Source organism: Gymnoscopelus microlampas (genome assembly GCF_963454915.1).
Source record: "Gymnoscopelus microlampas genome assembly, chromosome: 1".
In the NCBI taxonomy this organism is placed as follows: Eukaryota; Metazoa; Chordata; class Actinopteri; order Myctophiformes; family Myctophidae; genus Gymnoscopelus; species Gymnoscopelus microlampas.
In genome coordinates this window covers 51,292,089-51,313,208 of record NC_139962.1, presented here as the reverse complement: position 1 = coordinate 51,313,208, position 21,120 = coordinate 51,292,089, and the positions used below count along the sequence as shown (strand labels likewise).

The window sequence follows — 21,120 nt, the reverse complement described above, 5'->3', positions numbered from 1 at the left end:
TTTTTTTTTGTTTTTGTCCCATTCTTAAGCCAATAATTTGATGATCGGCGGTGGCTCCAGTAGGAGACTCAAAGTGTCAACTTTGAGTCTCCTACCGGAGACTTTACCATCTTTCCGCTGGTCATCAAATTATTGGCTTAAAAACTAAAAAGATTGTCATGAATTCAAGGCTTCATGGGGTGTGTAATTGATAGAAAATAAGTAATCTTTTTGGTGAACTATCCCTTTAATCAAATGAACCCTCGTGCCCTTATTCTCTTTGACCGAAGAGATTTGGTATAGAGGGAAAAAGGAGAGGGCCTGGTATAGATGGGGGGGGGGACTTTGGTCAACTAAGTATATAGGGATAAAGTGGTTGATAAGGCGCACAGCACACATAACACTCATTCATTCTAAATTCTTCTGCAATATTCAAAATGAGATTTCCACATCCGAGAAACGGTGGCGCCTACTATTATATGATTATTGACAGCACCAAGTTAAAACAAAGTTTTTCTACTTTTAAATGATGGCAGACAGATTTTATTTGAAATGAAAATCTAAATCTCTGGCGATGTTATGAAAAGCGCAAACAGCTCATGCTATGGCTGTCATGTGGCGGGCCATATCTGACCTTGGGGTTGTTGAGCATCTTGAGGTCGATATGGAGGTAGGCCTTGATGCCGTTCATGGCCCCAGGGAGGGTTATTCCTCTGATCAGCAGCACAAACAGCACCACGTATGGCATGGTGGCTGTGATGTACACCACCTGAATACACCCACACCCACACACACACACACACACACACACACACACACACACACACACACACACACACACACACACACACGCACGCAGACACAGTTAATTAGTGTACTGTAACAGAGTAACCGTATATCCTACATCATAGGGATAAATATAATTGGCCTCCACCCCCCCCCGAACACAGGCCAATTGTGTTCTTATAGATAGACACTTGTCAGAGCCCGGGTGAATTCGAACCCACAACCAATGCGGTGGTGGGCAGGCACTTTACCACTGCGCCATCCGAGCATCCTTACATGATTTCTTTTTTATATTAATGTCATAATATCATAAAAATCTTAGTGTTTTGCCAATTGTGGTGAATAAAATGTTGTTTTGTTCAATCTGTATGGTAGAGTATGTTAATACAATATAACTTATACAATTGGGGTGGTTGTATTTGGTCTCCATGCTCTTCTATTGAGACATTTAGACACATTCCTGTGTCTAGGTTGGACACAGCCTTTAAGACGACCCTTCTAGTTTGACACAAAGTATGACCTAAAGTTAAAATAACATTTCTCCCCCGAGCAAGCAGACAGGCTCTATTAGCTCAGTGGTAAAAATGTCAGCACTTGCGCAGAGGACCAGAGGACAGAACAGGAAAGTTGCAGTTTTAAAGTACCTTGCCTGAGGACTTGACTCCCTTCCACAGGCTGAAGTAGAGGATGAAGACCACAGCAACCAGACACAGGGAGAGCTCCCAGCGGGGAGCTCCCAGGTCATGGAGGCCCCGGCTCTCATGGAGGTGCAACACACCACGCCTATACAGGGAAACGCACGCACGCGCACACACACACACACACACACACACACACACACACACACACACACACACACACACACACACACACACACACACACACACACACACACACACACACACACACACACACACACACACACACACACACACACACACACACCACACCATGTGTATTACCATACTGGGTGAGAGCATACACATTTCAGAAGCAATTTTATTCATGTGTTTTTTGGGTGGTGCCAACCACCCCTATATCTGGCTTTGTCCGTGTGTCCGTATGTATGTATGTATGTATGTATGTCTGTCCACAAACATTGATGACAACATCAATACGGGGGTCAATACGGGGCTCATCAAAGGCACCACCCTCTTCACAGGGTGTGTTTTTTTGTTGCAATTCTAACCATAACCATGTAGCCGAAAATAGGTGATCTACAAGCTCATGGGCTTGTAGATCGGCTATTTTCGGTGCAAGACACCTACTACAACCCCAACCCTTAAACCTAACCTCTAAAAATGTCCAATCATAACCCGATTCAAGCCCATTCAACTCCGGGGAACCCCCGACCACAGGTGTCAGTACTGCTCCTGATTCGGGCTGCAATGGGAAAACATGGCACAGGCTGACTAAATAAGCGACTTAAACGGTTGTTTCAACCCGTCGTTTAAATTGTACTTTCCGACTATTATGCAAACATCTGTAGGCGTCTCGGACTACCTTTAGTCTTTGGATACGATCGCTGACTTTTGCCGGACGCAACCTCTGCCGGGCGGGACCCTACGCAGCGGAACCTATCGTGTAGAGTGAGGTTCCCAATGGAGCTAATCATAACCCTAACCGCAACTTCAATCTTTTCCTAATTATTGTAAGCATAACTGTAAACTTCTTTCTTTTCTTCACAGAATTATCTTCACAATGTCTATTTCTTGAATTTTACTATACTTGCATAGTACATTGCACATTTGACCCTCACAAGTATAGTAATACAAGTACACACACGCGCACACACGCACACCACACACACACAGATTACCTTGAATGATTTGTACATACAGTACAGTACGTGCACATGCATGCACAGGAGCACATACTGTACAGCACTGTTTCACAAACAGTGGGTTCCGGACCCATGCTTGGGTTGCGGACCAATTTTTATGGGTAAGTAGTTATCCCCTTTTTTTGGCTTTCTACATAACAAAATAATATAGATTTAAAAAGATTTTAAAAAGTTTAAACAAAAAAAGTTTCAACTTTTCATCAATTAAAAATTATTCCAATTTTTTTTTTTTTTCATAAAATAAAGAAATCTAATAATAATAGCAAAATATAGCTGCAAGCAGCGATAATACGGGGCCAGGAGAGAGAAAGAGAAATGATAATTCCTTTAACAGGTCAGTTCATGAAAGTCCTTGCGGTCTTGTTTCCAATGAGGGCCTGTGAGCAATTAGGGGTTAAGAGTCTTGCTCAGGGACAAATTTCATGTCATCGACACATTTGCTGACCTCGCCTGGAATCGTACCTGGGGCATCCAGAGCCTCTGGCTCCCTAGGCGGGCTCACTAACCACTCAGCTATGGCCGACCCTCAGAGAGAGAGAGAGAGAGAGAGAGAGAGAGAGAGAGAGAGAGAGAGAGAGAGAGAGAGAGAGAGAGAGAGAGAGAGAGAGAGAGAGAGAGAGAGAGAGAGAGAGAGAGAGAGAGAGAGAGAGAGAGAGAGACATGGAAACGGAATAGATTGAAGAGAAAGACATGGAAACGGAATAGATTGAAGAGAGAGAGAGAGAGCCATGGAAACGGAATAGATTGAGTCATGTTTTTTGCAATTCAACTTAAATGAGTGTGCATCAAGTGAGGCTTGAACCAGCAACCTTGTGGTCGTGAGGCACTCTTAGGTAGCTGCAACACTACCTATAGTGCTATAGCTTTGTCCAGGCTGATATTGTCTGTTGAGGATCACAAACTCTTGCCTTCTGTCATGACCCAAGCCCCTGTTTCACTAACACTAAGATCACTCGTTCACAAACCATTTACCAATTAAGAAATTGTACATCTCCTCAGAAGCAAAACTAGTGAAAGTAGCCGATCTACAAGCTCACAAACCATTAAAAGTTGTCAGATTGTACATCGGCTATTTTCACAATGAAGTATGTTATACATAGAAAAAACATACTCTCATTGCTATCTGAAAAGTTGTGAGATTGTAGATCAGCTGTATGTAAAAAACACTCAATTAAGTATTTCCTGTTATCTTTAACAATTGCAGATGTATTCATTGATAGTCAATGATAGTCAGTGAAATGCAACTTAGATGAAGTCTGCACCAAGTGAGGCTTGAACTGGTGACCTTCAGGTTGTGGGGCACACATTTAAGCGATAAGCCACCAACAGACAAGAACCTGTGAAAGGAGATCACACAGATGATACAGTTTCACGCAAATAGCTGAAAAATCCTGGGTTTAAGTGTTTTTCAAACTGCTCAAGATTGCGGACAATATAAGGGCGGTGCTTACTGGTTAACGTGATAGATGTGTTCCTCATTAGTCAAGGCACATGTGTAAGCAGGTCTAATGGCTGTCGGCCAAACGAGGCATGACTTTTGCCTGTTTAAAGTTTCAATTTTCAAAAAATTGCTATAGCGCCCCCGTTTGACCAATTGGAGTAAGATTGGTTTCAGTGATATTTGGAATGGCCCTTTACATTTCTGCAAAGTTTCAAAGAATGGTAAGTCTGCATGTATGTGTTAGGGGCAGATGAATAATTGTCATAAAACTGCAATATTCATTGGCTCATTAAAGCTTCATTTTTTCACTTATGGAAGATATTTTGCAAACGTTTTTTGGTATAGGTCCAAAGTTCATGTGTAAAAAGTTTCGTGCAGATTACTCAAAAATCCCAGGAGGAGATAGGTTTTAACTGTTTTTCATATAATTCGAAATGGTGGGAGATCTAAGGGTCAGAGGTCAAAAGTCAGAGTGTGAAAGTTGTTCATCATGAGGAGACGCATGTGTGTATTGAAGTTTTATGGCTGTAGGTAAAACAGGGCATGAGTTGTACCTGTTCAAAGTTGGCATTTTCAACTGAGTGCTATAGCACCACCTTTTGACGAAAGATTGTGAGATTTATTTTTTGATCGTTTTTCATGACCATCTATCATATGGCCGAGTTTCATAAAAAGCGTATGCACGGTTCAGCCAGAACTGGCAAAAACGGCAGAAGAAGAAGAAGAAGAAATGGAATAATGCGAATAACAATACGGGTCCATGCTGGAAGCCTGGCCCCGTAATAAATAAATAAAAAACGTTTAAGAAGTAGTGAAAATAGCAGATCCACAAGCTTGCAACGCAGCTCGCAACGCAGCTCGCAACGCAGCGCGAAGCGGCGCGTTGTAAGCTTGTAGATCTGCTATTTTCACTAGTTTGGGTCCCAGGCAAACATCTAATTTCTCTTTTGAGTCTTGAGCTATAAAGTTTGGGAACTACTGCGGTACAGTACCTGCACACACACACACACACACACACACACACACACACACACACACACACACACACACACACACACACACACACACACACACACACACACACACACACACACACACACACACACACACACACACACACACACACACACACACACACACACACACACACACACACACACACAAGCAGTACCTTGTGATGAGAGCACTGCAGAGAAAAGAGCACAACTACATTCAAGAAAAATGCTTGCAAGGGGCTTATGACGGACAGTTTATTAATGCTGTCCACCAATAATATTTTCATACGGTATAGGGTATCAGAGGCCTTTTATTGCCGTCCAAAAGAAGTTTATTTTCCCTTTGTTATATTCTTAGGTGCTGTGCCCTGGACATCCCAGACAGGATTGTTATTGTCTGGGTTGGAGCCCACCCAGGTTACACTTCAGCCAGGGGGGAGACTCAACAAATCAGACCACGCTGACGGGGTCTGACGTGGGGAGCACATCGTTGCTGTCAGGCTAGAAACCTTGTAACTCCAATGTTTCAACTTTTTATGTTTTCTTTTTCGTAAAATTAATGCCCGGCTGCTTCATCATAAAGGGCAGTGGCGGAAAAAGTATAGTCAAATGTTCTCAAGTAAAAGTAGCAATACCACAATGTAGAAATACTCCGTTCCAAGTAAAAGTCCTGTATTCAAAGTTTACTTGAGTAAAAGTACAAAAGTGTTGGTACCAAAAGTAAAAGTTCTCATTATGCAGAATGCCCCATTTCATAAGTTTTCAAATGTATAAAATTCCTTTGACACAACACGTCATGAAGCGACGCGTTGTGACCTTTTAGGTGACCTTTTAGATTGGCTATTTTCGAATAGCCAAAGTATATATAGGGCTGAAGTGGTTAATAATAATAAGTAACTGGTGACTAAAGTTTTCAAATAATTGTAGAGTAAAAAGTACAGTATGTGCCTCTGAGATGTAGTGGAGTAGAAGTAAAAGTATTGGAAATTTGAAATACTCCAGTAAAGTAAAACTTCCTCAAAATTGTACTTAAGTACAGTACTTTTACGTACTTAGTTACTTTCCACCACTGATAAAGAGTGTCGCACAAAAGTAGTGATAATAGCAGATCTACAAGTTCCTGTCATTATTTTTTTAAATGTTTCTAAAATAATAACTAATAAATAAGGAAAGGTTTTTTGGACATACAAGGTATCCACCCGACAGAGCCGACATGCCTGTTAAGAGTGCAGTGGGACAGTGGCCCTTCAAGGACAAAACAGTATTTCATTTAAGCCTCTTTCCAAAACACTTCACTGTTATCACCATCACACCACAGAACAATGCTGTTTGGAACAATCGAACTCCAGGCAGCTTCATAATTAAAACGCAACAACAACAATGGAAAGTATAATGTACTTTTATACAGTACCTGGCTGGCACTGTATTAAACCTGATGAAAGATACATGACAGCTGGAGCTTTGAGTTGAATCATTAGCCATGTTTTGGGTTTGCTCATGCCGCGGGCCTGAGGCAACTCTCTGTGCAATTTCTCCCTTTATGTCTGTCTGTCTGTCTGTCTGTCTGTCTGTCTCACACACAAACACACACACACACACACACACACACACACACACACACACACACACACACACACACACACACACACACAGGTTTGTCTCCGTCAGGCTCTTTGGCAGATACGGTAGTGAACTGAGAATAAACACAGTAACCTCTCAACAATTCATTCAGCAGCATACCGTACGTCCCCTGTCAGTGTGGGAGCCTGTTTTACCGTCACACACTATAAATAATGGTGTCTCGCCTCGTGTCTCCCATCTCTAAATATTGTTTCTCGCTGTAAGCTCATTCTCTATGTTATGCTCTCTATGTTATGTTAGATTGTAGCACAATTTGCGGAACAAGTCCCAACAACATTTCGCTGCTAGCGTGTACTTGTATAACTTAGTGACAAATAAAACCTTCTTGATTCTTGATTCATCTGACTCTCTGGTCTAGAGGCTCCTTCCCTTCAAATGGAGAGAAGTGTCCATGTTGGGAGACCCCAACCCTAACCCCAATACTAAGCCTAAACTGAGGGAACATAGGGCTGAGGGAGCATGTGATCTGTGACAACCACTGTGTCACCACCATCATGTGAACGGCCTCATTCCAGGGGGGGCGCTCACACATTTGCGTGCGGCAACGTGTCGAAAACGTGGGGGGAGAAGAGGGGACCCGGCCATCCAACTGCCCCTCCTCCCCTTCCCCCTCCCCCGCGGCACGTTGGAACCACGTGACATGTCCCTCCGCCGCCCCCCCCCCGCAATTTACAGACGTTGCCTTTCCTCTGCTGTCAATCAGTCCTACTCATCACACTGCCCTCAGCCAATGAGTCGGCCTCTCAACATTCCGCTCACCTGTCGCTCATTAAAGTACATGTAGCTCTCCTTGTTACACACTGTCATGCCAGTCTATGATGATCTTGTCAGGGGGACGAGGATGACACAATTAAGACATTAAGACCTGAGGCTGATTATACAAATGCCTTCTAAATCAGTAGTTCGGACCCTCCATCTATAAATGTTTTGTGCCAGGGACCCCCAGAAGAACCCCAGAATAGAAACATTTTCGATAAAAAAAAATAGCAGATCTACAAGCTTGTAATAGGGCTTGTAATATATCTGCTATTTTTGAGAACCACTGTTCTAAACCAATATTCTAAATCCTAAGAGTTCTCTGAAAAAAACGTGTGATGCTATATATATATACTGTGGCTAAAATCTAAAATGACACAGATGCTTTCCCAGCTTTAAAGCCAAATTAAACACAGAACGAGTCCAACAAATTGACATTTCCCAATGATTGACAACAGCACAATTCTGCTGCGCTTATAGTATCACATATTGGACTTCATTCTAGGAAAAGTATATCTTCATAATAAAGCTTGATTTCTCCATACAGCAACTGTCAAACTGAGTGATGGTGGCGTGTGCAACAGCAAAGTAAATCATGAAGTCCCAAGACGGAGTGATGGGACCTTTACTGTAAATGGGCTTAATTGTCTCCACGTCATTGCCTCCCAACGTGTGGCGTTAAACTTGCAGATGATCTTCTTGGGCTCTGATTGTTGAGCCACTATGTTCACAAACATGCATCTGGATCTGATAGCGAAGGTTGCTTACACAACAATGACATCGGGAGCTGTGTCTAGAGATACTGTCCTGTCCCCATGAGGGATTGTGGAAACTGTGAGATCCCTTATCCAAAAGCAATTTTGGGCAAGGAATTTATGTTGTGTTCATTTATGAAGTGTAAAGTGGACAAATACAATAAATGAATAAGAATGTGACACGGTGACGGTGGTGAGGCACGCAACGAGAACATACTGTAACAGCACACGGCAGTTCAAGACATTATAAGACAAAGGGCAAAAAGAGGAAAAGAACAGGATGTTTCAGTAGACAAGAAGAGTATGCCAAAAGGGGAACAAGATAACATACAGAAATGGAACTATGGAACAGATTTGAATAAAAACAACAACACAGGATTAAATAAAGCTGTAAAAGAAATGCATCCAGTGATGTCCAAAGCCCTACGGTCTCATGGCTCATCTGATAGCATGATGCCAGGAAAAGCTCCCCTTAACATCAATCCAGGTCCCTTTGGCCCAGTTACTCTAAACACAGTCGGTCTTATCTGCTCCCGGTGAGCTGGTTATGCTGCTATCCCAACACTCAGTGTTGCTAGTCACTTGGTATCAGTTTACTCCAGGCCTTTGGCACACTCTCCCCGGCAGTCCGCCATTGACGTTGAGTAGGAAAAAACACGTCACAGCATTAAAACCAAAAATATATACAAAGAGGTTTCAAATGCCTTTGTCTCAAGAGTCTAGAATGGTCTGTGCTCTGACTGGAATGCTCATGGGAATGGAAGAGTTCCTCTCCTGTCAAAGTTGGCCTTTCGTTTTATTTTTAATCTCTTCAACACAGCACAAACCCGACCCCCGTTAATTTGACTGAGAGGCATGTGAGGCAGCCTAAGGAAAATAGGGGTTTGCCCTGATGAAAGGTATTCCTTAATTCCTTCGACAAATGTGTTAAATTGTGTGTGAGATTGAAGTGCAAGCAAAGCAATCTTCTTAGTCCCTATGTAAGTAGAACTGTTTAATGAAGGTCATTCATCAACTCAAGCTATTCCCGACATTAAGGCAAATACTGCTGCTTCAGGATACGGCATCTATAGAAACCATGTGTTCTCATTAAAGTGTTTGGTAATGCTTACAGTAAATGAACAGGATGTACAGTATATCGTATGTAACCCAAACTGAACACCACTAATTGTTAAGCACCACGACCAAATGGGACACTATTTCCGTTACTGTATAAGACAGAGCCCTTTAGTTTAAGGATTCCAGTGTTTTTATTATAGACATGCATTTCATGTACTTGTACTTTATTTATAACCCCTGTCAAATAGCGAGTGATTGACAAAAAAAAGGCTTGGTAGTTAAAGCAGGGTTCACTATTTGGGCAGGATTTGGTCTAAAGGACAGGGCCATCTTTAATTTCCCCTCTCACAACCGGGCCATTCTCAGGACCACGTGCATGGGGAGACAATTTTATAGATATTGTAATTGTTATATTTAAAATGATTATGTAAAAACATATATTTATTTATACATAGGAAATACATAGCTTAAATAGCGTTTTTAAAAGTTGTCTATATAGAAAAAGTTAAAGAAACATTTCACATGCACCTTAAAACCAATGACGCCACCTCCTGTCATCACCAAGCCTTAACCACTTAAACCCTACACTTCGTTGACTGGGGTCCCCCAGGGGTCTATACTTGGTCCCCTCCTTTTTTAGAAAATAGCCGATCTACAAGCTCACAATGCGTAGCAATGTTTTGTTTGTCTATTATGACATGCCCAGAATAGGGACACTGGGGTTCATGTGGTTAGGGTTAGGTTTAGTAAAATGCCAAGAGGAAAACATATCCAAGAGTTCCCTCCCCTCAGTCAGCTGGTCCTGAGGCTCACCAACACCAATCCTCCCCTAACTCAAACAACCTGGCCTAAGGAAAATTATCCAAACACAACAAAACAATTAATTATATTACCTATTGGAAAAACAATAGCCAGTTTGATATGGGAGGGGAGCGCATTCCATAATATGGGGGCTATGACTGAAAAGGCTCGGTCACCTCAAGGGACCTCAAGTTTCAACTGGCCCGCAGACTGCAATGACCTTGGGGGAGTATACACCTCTAGAAGTTCAGAGAGATACTGAGGTGCCAGGCCAATTAGTTATTTAAAAACAAATAATAAAATACTGTGCTCCAATCTGCACCAAATATGCCACAAACACTGTTCAGGGGTCGGCCATGAAAATAGTCACCCAAGAGGCCATGTCAGGGGCCCCTGGGGTACAGCGTTGCTCCAAACCTCACCAAACTTGGCGCAAATGCTGTTCAGGGGTCTGCCATAAGAACAGTCACACACAAAAAAAAACTAAATTGCACACATATGGCCGCTAGAGCAGTGTTACAGCAGCTTTTAACAGTTCAAATGGCCATAACTGGGTCACCCAACGGTCACCCAGTTATGGCCATTTGAACTGTTAAATGCTGTTCCTCCGCTGGTTTGTGAAACGCTGGTTTGTGTGTGATGTCTAAGTCTGTATAACCTTTGTTCAGCTGTTGTTGTTTTTCGACTAAAACAAACCATTAGGGCGTCCACAAAAAGCGTTTTATGAGTGGAGTGGGTGCTTTCGATATCAGGTCCATTGCTCTGATCAGCACAATATAGGACTGGACTTTAAGGCCGCATAGTGGCCTGAAAATCTAGTATGTGTCAAATAGCCTCTATAACATGTTAGCACTCTTATTGTTATCACTGTGTCTTTTTTCTTCTTTTGTTTTACTAATGAAAAGTAAATGGTTTGATACAAACCAGTATGATACAAAAGCAGTGACAACACACATAATGGGGAGGAATTAATTGGCATAACGACTAATTTGAGTAGGAGAAAAAAGGGGGTTAAAAAAAAGAAACAGGCAGATAGAAGCAGACCTGGATGCCCAAAGAAGATAGACTAGTGTTCACTCTGCTCCCAAGGGGAGGTGGAGACAGAGCTCCTGTTGGCAATGTGATAAATATTAAGGAATCAGAGCATCATTCTATCCCTAAAATAAAAATAAAGAAAGAAATACAAACCATTTGAATCCATCATCACTTCAATATAGACAAAAAGTCTAAACTTTTTTTGGCTGCACAATATGTTTGTAGCTGTCATCAACTGAGGCTACAGCCAGGGCACATCTGGAACAAGCTCTCTGAGTATCTGCTCCATATCATCATTATCATTGCTTCATTGTTTGTTATTCATGTGTTTTCATTGTCGTTAGGTCGTTTGTTTGTCTTCGCTATCGTTGGGTTGTTTGTCATTCACTTGTTTCTATTATCGTTGTTACCTTCCACCTAATCTCTCAAGACAGATTTGCTAACAGCAGAATCTGTCAGCACCACTGACCTAAACATGTAGTGCTGTTGTTAGCAGGAATAAACGCAGAAGCACCCAGGAGAAAGTGGACTAAGAAATGGGAGGAGCCAAACGGAGTTCCTGTTTCAACACAAAAAAAGGAGGTGGTGCCCCCAGAAGCAAAAACGAAGGAAAGAAAATATTTTTTTCCACTTTTTTTTTTACTGAATAGGTTCCCAGATTGCCTTCCACCCAATCTGGAAGTATCAATCCCTATGTTGTTCACGTGAGACGCAAGCTGGATCTAAGACTGACTGTATAGAATGGCAAGCAATAGCAGAGATCGAGACACATTTAGAAAGTACGAGTTGAGAGCAAAAAAAAGACTAAAGGAAAAAAAAAGTAAAATGCCAGTTTGAAAGCTTATTTGGACAGTCTCTATCGAAAAGAATGTTGCTTCAATACTTGATTATGGATTTAATTGCTGTTTGCTGCAATGAAGGCCAGAAAGATTACACTGTAAAGATTCAGTCAATGTGAGTTATTGATTGTTGTAACATTTTAGATAGATGTGCAGTGTCACGGCATATATTCATTATTCAGTTGGTTGGCTGTGGAATGACCTACCAAAGGCATGACGGTTCTCGCCTCCCTACCCAAACTCAAAACTAACCTAAAAGAATTCCTCTTCTCAAAATACAAGTGAACATAGTTTAACTCTTTGAACATCTTGATAGTAGAATCCTCACGCCCCCCCGCCCCCACCCCTCCTTTCTCTGTAAATATACATGTATAGTATCTGTATCAGACTAGTGATGAATTAATTGAGTACGGTGGACCACAATGGATACAAGCCCCTGGGAATTTTTGTGTTATCCTTTTAGCATTACCTTTGGCTGCACTTCCTGTACTGTAAATGTTAGTGTTAAAAGGATCCCTGGCTAATAAGCCAAGTATGCCTCATTATAATTGTCCTCTATAACTAAAATGTCAAATTAAAAACACCTTAAATGTTGTATTTATTTTAGAAATACTTCATCTGTTACATCAAGGGGGACAACGCCCGTCACAAGTTGGTGATGTCATTTGTCCATGTGTTGTCCAGCCATATGGAATGTTGTTAGCATGTCCTAATAAAAAAACAACGTCATACTTCCTACATTTAATATGAACACCAAAACAATATTCTAAATGTGTTTTATTAGCCTATACATTCCATACACTCCATAGGGCTGGACCACACATAGACAAATGACATCATCAACCTGCGACGGGTGCTGTCCCCCTTCAGTAAAAGGGGGACAAGTGTAAAATAAATACAATCTTTAAGGTGTTTTACTTTCTTGGGGGTATAGAGGGTAATTATATTGTATTAAGGCACATAAGTATTCAATCAATCAATAAAAAAATGGCTGGTTTGTGTGTGATGTCTAAGTCTGTATAACCTTTGCTCAGCTGTTGTTGTTTTTTGACTAAAACAAACCATTAGGGCGTCCACAAAAAGCACATCTTTTGAACCTATCAACCGTTGCTGTGCTTGAATGTCCTGTAATCTGTGTTATAAGCTGAAATAGTTTAGGTGAAACAATGGTAAACATGGACTTCTCATGGTTGTGATAACAATTCAATGTCAGATCGTAAATTACTGAGCTTGTCTCCAAAAGTTGAACGCATTGCCCAAAAAAAGCAGACGCCGGGATCGCTGAAAGCGCTTCAGCTCGGGCGCTGGGAAGAGGAGTGCACTATGCAAAGTAGACATGTGCTTTTTATGCACATCGTGAGGCTATTTATTGTCTTATTTCTGTATGTCTGTAGGCCTTGTGTTCAATGAAAGAAAATGCCATTTTGTAACGAGTTTACTCTTGCGGTCAAAACGTTTAATGGTTCAGTTCTGTAGTAGTGTAAGTGTGTCCAACAAAATAAAACATTGCGGTTGGCTATGATGGTCAACAGCTGGCCCCCATATGGGTTTACTTGCCCACCCCATGAGATGGCACTGAAATCTATCATGATGTTTGGCATCATATTTAATAGCCACATCATTGAGTTAATTTAGTTAGTTAGTTAGTTTTTTTTTACTAAAACAGCAGATCTTTAGTTTAGATGATTCACACTGCAGATCTATCCTGGAAACCAAGAGCTTTTGAATCTAGCCTCCTGATACGCTGGTCAGGAGACCAAACTCTCACCAGAGAGGAACACCTAAAGCTTTGGTTCCAGGTCTCTATTTTGGCAGGGTGCTGGGTTGAGGGTTTTTTGGCTGTCCTCAAATAGCCTCCTTGACTCTGCATGTTTCCGAAACAAAGGTCCAGCCACATCCTTGAGCACGACTTTCACTCTCAGCTAGATTCCCGTATGATCTGCGTTGTGTTAAATTTACACCCAGAGCCAGTCAGTGACACTATTCACTGGATCGACTTCAAGGTTTAAACAACAATGAATTGCAAATAAACTAATTATAGTATGACAGCAGGAAACATGCATTAGTGCCCATCTTGTTTCAAACTGCTGGACTCAATTTGTATATTTGTAAGTCAAAGTGTTCTCACACAGCAAAGGGACCTTGGGACTTCACTGAGCCATCAGCCTAATAGCTTTTTAAGGCCAACAGCTTGGTGTAAATCAACCATTTCCATTTCCAAAAGGGTTTTGCCTCCAATGAAAAATGAAATAAACTTTAAGTGTTGATTTAAATGGATGAATTAAAACTTTAGTTTATTGTGAAGAAACAAAGATGGTGTTGTGAAAACAGTAGCAATTTGATTGAGGTCAGATAATTCATAGATATCATTAGCAATAATGAGGAGATAACTCTAACTGTAGAGATGAAATGAGGTTAAGACTTAAATGGGGTCAGATGTGCATTAGTTCTGAATTATGGGGTCAAAGCGGATGTCACTGTATACGTACTGGGACACATCAAAACAAGCACGGCATTTTAAAATATCAGCCAAAACGGCTGTGGCTGCTTATCATTTGACAGGAAATCAATAAATAACAGACGAAAATCAATCACTCTGTAAGCTGCCCGGAGGGCACAGTTAACCAATTAAACCCCAGCATCCGTATTCTGGGGAAAACCTTTGAAGAAAATAGCAAATCTACAAGCTCACAACACAAAATGGATGAACATTCTGCAAAAATGGATGAACATTCTGCAAAAATGGATGGACATTCTGCAAAAATGGATGGACATTCGACAAACCAGTTACCACTTAGGGACCAAGCCTGCAGGGACCACATCTATTTGCTGAGTCTCTCCTGAGGCGCCCAATTATGACAGAGGATGAAAGAAGGTGAACAGACGTGTCATGACCTCTGACAGGGCGGGACAGTCTTTTATCCATTTAATGTGAATGTATGTAGAGTACTTTGACTGGATTACATTATCTGTTGATCACGTTCCTTTATAAGTGCAGTAAAGTAAAAGATCTGGTCCCTGGTCAGGCAACCACGGTTCATCCAGATCGGGTCCCACACACCTGACCACTTAACACTTAAGTGGTCATCAACATTTACATAATTACCCACATTTGCATTTACTGGCACTATAAATAAATTGCAAGCACATAATTATTTGTGGTCATAAATACATAGCCGCCACTGTATTTAAATGTGTTATACAGCATGCTGGGCCAAGACTAATTTGAGAGGGAGCAACAGTTTGGTCAGAGCACAACTTTCTACACTTCACTGATGGCCTTTACAAATGTTACACAAATGCAATGCTTATTTGTTGAGATAATTTAAATCTTAAAAAACCTAAAAGGTTCAACTCTGAGACCAAAAGTGTGCCGATGCACTTCGTTGCTGTCAGGTGGAAACATTTTACAGTCCAAAACTGCTAATAGCCTACTGCCTATTGCCTAGTATTGCCAGTTATCGCAGAATGTATTTCAATACAATTATACAATTTTACTAAATAATACATTTGGATGATATCAATGTGGGAGAAATGTACAATGTCAGTCAAATCTATAAACTGTAATTACATAACATTGATATGCTTAATATCTAACATGTCATTAACACATAACATTTTCTTTTTATGGCATGGCACCTAGGGGTCGAGCCGTCTAGAAAAGTGTCTGTGTGTGTGTGTATGTTCAATATGTATTTCTGTGTGTCCACAGCAAATCTCACAAACCAATCAGTGCCAGCAGACCAAGCAAGAAAATCCTTGAAATTGAGAATTTCTTTTGTGTGTGTGAATGATATTTTTCACATTTTGTGAATTCATCATTTCAGATCAACTGTCCCGCCGTCCCTCCATATTTGGGCAAGACTGACAAGATCAATATGACATCATCCACCACATGATGTAAGAGATCCACACGGGGAATTGCCACACCGTTTTTAGACCCTGTTTGTTCACTTATGAACTTTTTGGCTGGAATGATTCCAAGCCTGTCATAGATTTGATGTGATTTATGTCCAGACATTAAGGGCCAGCGACAGAGTTATGATAACACCTGGCCTGTGCCCCTTAGCAGGGCCCCAATCACTCCGTTCCAAAGAACAGGATTGTAGGGCTGCTGTGATCAATGAGGCCAATATTAAAGGCCTGTTAGTAGAGGAAATGAGGGCTCAGCACATCCTTGGACATCAGAGAAGACACTCATCAAAGAACCAGATCTATGTGCTGAGGGACAACACTGCAATGTGTCCCCGTGTGGTTGACCATTTTTGTCTTTTGATTAAGGAAACTCGACTCAAAGCAGTGTCATATTTTAGTCATCTGAAATGTTTTAGTTTTAGTTTTAGGTGACCAAATATCATAAGAATTTTGTCAACAAATCTACAGTTGATTTAGTCAACTAAAATGTATTTTGGCCGGCCGTGATGGTGTGGTAATGCCTGATTTATACTTAGCTGCATGCTGAAAATATTTTTCGGAGTACGACATCTGGGCGCAACCAAGCATAAAATGATTGTTAGTTTAATCTACCAAATGAACACTGACCCAAAAGCCTATGATTTAACCACTTTCCGTTCACGAAAAATATATTTAAAAATATCTTTACATTTTATTTTTTTATTTCCATTTCTGTTAAGCAGATAGCTATATATGCTAAGATGATGTGTATTTATATTAGGATCAATTTGTGCCACTGAAAAGACGAAACGGAAGTGGGGAGGAGATGTCACATCTGCTTTATGGCTTGTTCATGATCAGAGCTTCCGTTGCTCCAGACTGTATGACCGGAAGCATTTGAAAATTGTGGGAGGCAACAGTGTGGCCACGTGAGACTATAACCATTTAAACCCTCTATTCTTGGTGAAACGGACTTGAGTTACAACTGTACTCAGACTACTTTTTTCTGTCTAAACCAAATGTCTTTGCCAAAAAATAGCGTTTGAGCTTGTAGATCGGCATTTTTTTTACGAATGTTCCCCAGAGTAGGCATGCTGGGGTTCAGGTGGTTAAATAGTATGTCACTTAATTCATTCATTCCTATTTGAAGTTTTTTGTTTTGTTTATATGTGCTTGTTTTCTACTTAAAGTATATTGCTATATATGTATTATAGAAATGTTTTTTGGGGAAAAAGAATCACTGATCCCTGACCTCAGAGTCATTAATGAACCTGTGTCTCGGCCCCTCACACTCCCCATCGACTGATTGGAATAGAACACCTAATTTATACATAGCTGTGCACCAGTGTCGCACATCGAAAATAGCAGACCGACACAGCTCACAACACAAGGTTACGTTGTGAACTCGTAGATCGGCTATTTTCGGTCTGCGATGCACAACTAAGTACAACTCAGGCTTATAATCGCATCCCTACACTTCAGATGACTTGATTTTTACAATCCCACCTCCTTCCTGTTCAACAAAATTACAATCCTCATCTAAATGCAGTCCACATAAACACACAATGCACCACATCCTGCATGCAGTAAACTCCTGTTACATAACCCATATTTATTCTTATTCCTTTGGCTTTAACCCATTAAGACCTGAGGCCGATTCTAAAAATGCCTTCTAAATCGGTAGTTCTTAAACTTTTTGTTTAAGAATGTATATATAGCCTATATATGGACGCAGACCCCCCATCTGAAAATGTTTTATGCCAGGGACCCCCAGAGGAGAAGACTTTGTCATCATTTTTGAAATTTTTCAAAAATGTAAAAAAATAGCAGGTGTACAAGCTCATAGCGCGGCACGAAGTGACGCGCTGGCAAGCTTTTATATCTGCTATTTTTGCTAATCCTGCTATATACAGGGTTCCCACACATTTTTACCAATGAGAAAACTTTTCCAGAATATTTAACCCAATTTCAAGGCCTATATAACAATCATTCAGCGCAATAATGAGTCTCTTACTCCTATGTGCAATGTCCAAAGACAGGCAGTGTAGCAAAAATAAACCATAGAATATTGAACGGTATAATTACATTCCAAATTAACCCCCCCCCCCCCCCATCTCAAGATATTTCCGGAGTCGGGGGGGGGGGCCTAGCTCACTGGAATACAAGACTCATTATGGTATCCGTATTACTCCACTTTTCTTTTATGCATTTGCCCCATTTTATGAATATAAAAGTAATGAAGGATGCATGGATATTTTAAATTACACTTTTGTTGTTGGTTTTGGAAAAAGTTTTTTCTAATTTCAAAATATTTCCAGGAATTTCATGACCGTGGGCAACCTGTATATATACAGTATATAGCTTAAATCTAAAATGACACAGTTGCTTTCCCGGTCTTAGTGGGTTGATATGAAACAGCTAGCACCTAGTGAAATTAGGTGTCTGGTGGCAGGACAATCACTGAAATGAAATATATGTAATTATTTTTGGTAGAATGCAACAGTTAATACAGCCTAATCACAGTGATTGGCAAAATGCTGAATGCAAAACTGTGTAATTCAACGTCAGAAGCAAACAACACACACTGGCAAAACACACACACGCTGTCATAACATTTGAAGAGCAACAGGACTAAAAGGACATTCAGTTCGGAATGGTATCAGCTAACTGTAAATGAACGCACATCAGTGAGGGAGCTGGTTTAACATTAAGGGAAGAGAGAGAGAGAGTGAGAGAGAGACAGAGAGAGAGAGAGAGAGAGAGAGAGAGAGAGAGAGAGAGATAAGGGGACTGACAGGGAGAGAGAGATCAAGAGAAAGCAATGACGGAGAGAGAGAGGTAGCCTGATAGAGACAGAGAGAGGTGGATTGTACAGAGACAGAACGAGAGAGAGAGAGATAGCGTGACAGAGAGAGAGAGAGAGAGAGAGAGAGAGAGAGAGAGAGAGAGAGAGAGAGAGAAACGAGAGAAGCGAGAGATGGAGCGAGGAAGTTGGTTGTTGACTCAGTTGTCTTTGTTCCTGTACTCAAAGCCTGTCCTGGAAGTGAACGATTTATGGACCCCAGCAGAGACCCTGTCGCCGGACAGGGTCCGTCTCAAAATGTACAGTTGGTACAGTGGTTCTCAACCTGTGGGGGTCCCCACATGATTTGGGGGAAGGGGGGGGGGGTGTCCCCAGATGACAGTGAAGTGACAATTTAAGGACTTTTAAGAGCGTTTTAATACCTCAAAAAAAGAAAGAAATGAAAAAGAGCATTACTGCATCAAAAGTAATCAACACACTATACTAGAAAAACTGGTCAAACATTGGCCAAATTGTCAAATAATATAAGAAAGAGGGAAATATTGTGAAAATAGCCAATCTACAAGCTCACAACGCCTCGGTTGTGAGCTTGTAGTATCTTGCAGTATAAATATTTATCTGTGGAACTGAGTCAAACTAAATTGAATGCCTCAACTCCTACATTGCTTATCAGGGTGGGGGAGGTCCCCAATTCAAATATGATTCTTTTGGGGGGGGGCCACAGCCCCCCCCAAAAGAAAAAAAAGGTTGAACCACTGCAGTACAGTATAACGAGACCACATGTAATATTGTCTGTGAATACAAGGAAGTGTGCCCTTCGGTGGCATTACAACACTTTTCTCAAGGAAAAGCGGAGGAAGAATTTACACAAAAGTATCCCCAGTTAAGCCTGACAGTCATATGACGAAAATAGCCAATCTACAAGCTCACAAGGCAACAACACATTGCACGCATTATACGCATTGTGAGCTTGTAGATCGGCTATTTTTGCTGTGTAACACCAGCGTACAACATGTATAAATTAAGCATACCGGTAGGCCTATTGGCTTTTTCACCCATAACAACATGCCCAAAATAGGGACACCAGGGTTAATGTGGTTAAAATCTGTAGACTGGACTAACCAAGCGAGTGCATATTGAGAGCAGTCAGCAAATCTTGCCTCACTTCCCTCTCTCTCATACGAATCATTGGCAGGGGGTGGGGTGGGGTGGGGGGATGTGTCAAGGAAAGTCTGTGATATATGCGATATATATGAAGGAGGAACATCTACTGTATGCAGGCACAGCAGGCATGGGGAAAGATCTTTAATCTGCATGGTTAGCCACATGTGACACAATGGCCAGCGTACTTTGTTTGTGCCCCAGTGTACTGCGCACGTGAGCCGAGGATGAGATCCTTACAATTTACAATTTAGGAGACAGTGTTATCTAGACTAAGCATGAATCCTCATCAACAAACGATAGGGTAAAGAGTGCTGCATAGTCAGTCTGAACATGAACTGGAGGTCGGGAGGGAGGGGGGGGGGGGGGACTTGCTTTGAAGCGCAAACGGATGCTGGGCTTTTTCCCCCTGTGCGCTTCAAACACTATATCTGTCTGTACATACAGTACTGTATGCCTTTTTATAGTTCAAATGTTCATGAGTGGATGTTGAAGAATTTGTGATGGCAGGTGGGCGGGAGGCGGGGGGGACCGGCATATATGTTTCTAGTGACGAAGTCGCCATCGTTACGGCGGGCGTGCCACGTGAATAGGTGCATGCTACAACAAACAACAAACAACAAATACAAGTGCAAGAAGTCGTTGATTCAGTGCAGAGCCGGTTCATAACTGAAAATCTTTAACAAAATGAAAGTCATATAAAAGTTTCAGTGCAGAGCCAGAAACTGCTCAACTCTTTTGCACCAGGCCTGTGGTATTCCCTTCATGTCCACCTCAGAATGCCCCTGGCTTCCAGTGGTGCTTCTAAAACCAACCGTCAAACCTGTCTTTAGCCTTTTTCACACGTCAGCATCGTCCCCCCACCCGCATGTGAGGCACTTCTGTTTTGTCCTACACACAACGGGAGGCGCTATAGAAGTTGAATGTATTATTTTTTGTATTCTTATTGCTATTATGGGAATGCCGCTTATAAAGGCATAGATTAGAAAAATCAGCATCTAATTATGTTATTTTTCCATTATAGTCTTGCAGTAGCCAGCCCATTAGATTGATATCTAATGTCTGGGGCAAAACTATTGAAAAACAAAATGTGTGTGACAGAGATATGAACTGACCAACCACAAAGCTCCTTAGACAAACCACAAACTTCCGTTACAACCCAGCCAATCAAGATTACCTGACTTTTTCTCTGGCAAAACCCAGATGACTTGTGATTCAGACCCATGTGTTCTAGCCGATCTACACGCTTTGAGCTTATAGATCGGCTATTTTTGCTACTTTTGTGTGACGCTGTATTATGATGAAGTAAGAAGAAGAAGAAGATCTCAAATT

General features: G+C 41.4%; 1 protein-coding gene across 1 annotated transcript in view; it reads right to left on the bottom strand.

The window, feature by feature from the left end:
• slc6a2 (solute carrier family 6 member 2) overlaps nucleotides 1-21,120 on the bottom strand; it is a 49,591-nt gene that overhangs the window by 21,511 nt on the left and 6,960 nt on the right. The window contains exons 6-7 of the mRNA XM_084072943.1: nucleotides 1,410-1,548; nucleotides 614-748 (exon numbers count right to left, since the gene is read on the bottom strand). Of these exons, the coding sequence (XP_083929069.1) occupies nucleotides 614-748; nucleotides 1,410-1,548 (274 nt within the window). The remainder of the gene's footprint in view (nucleotides 1-613; nucleotides 749-1,409; nucleotides 1,549-21,120) is intronic.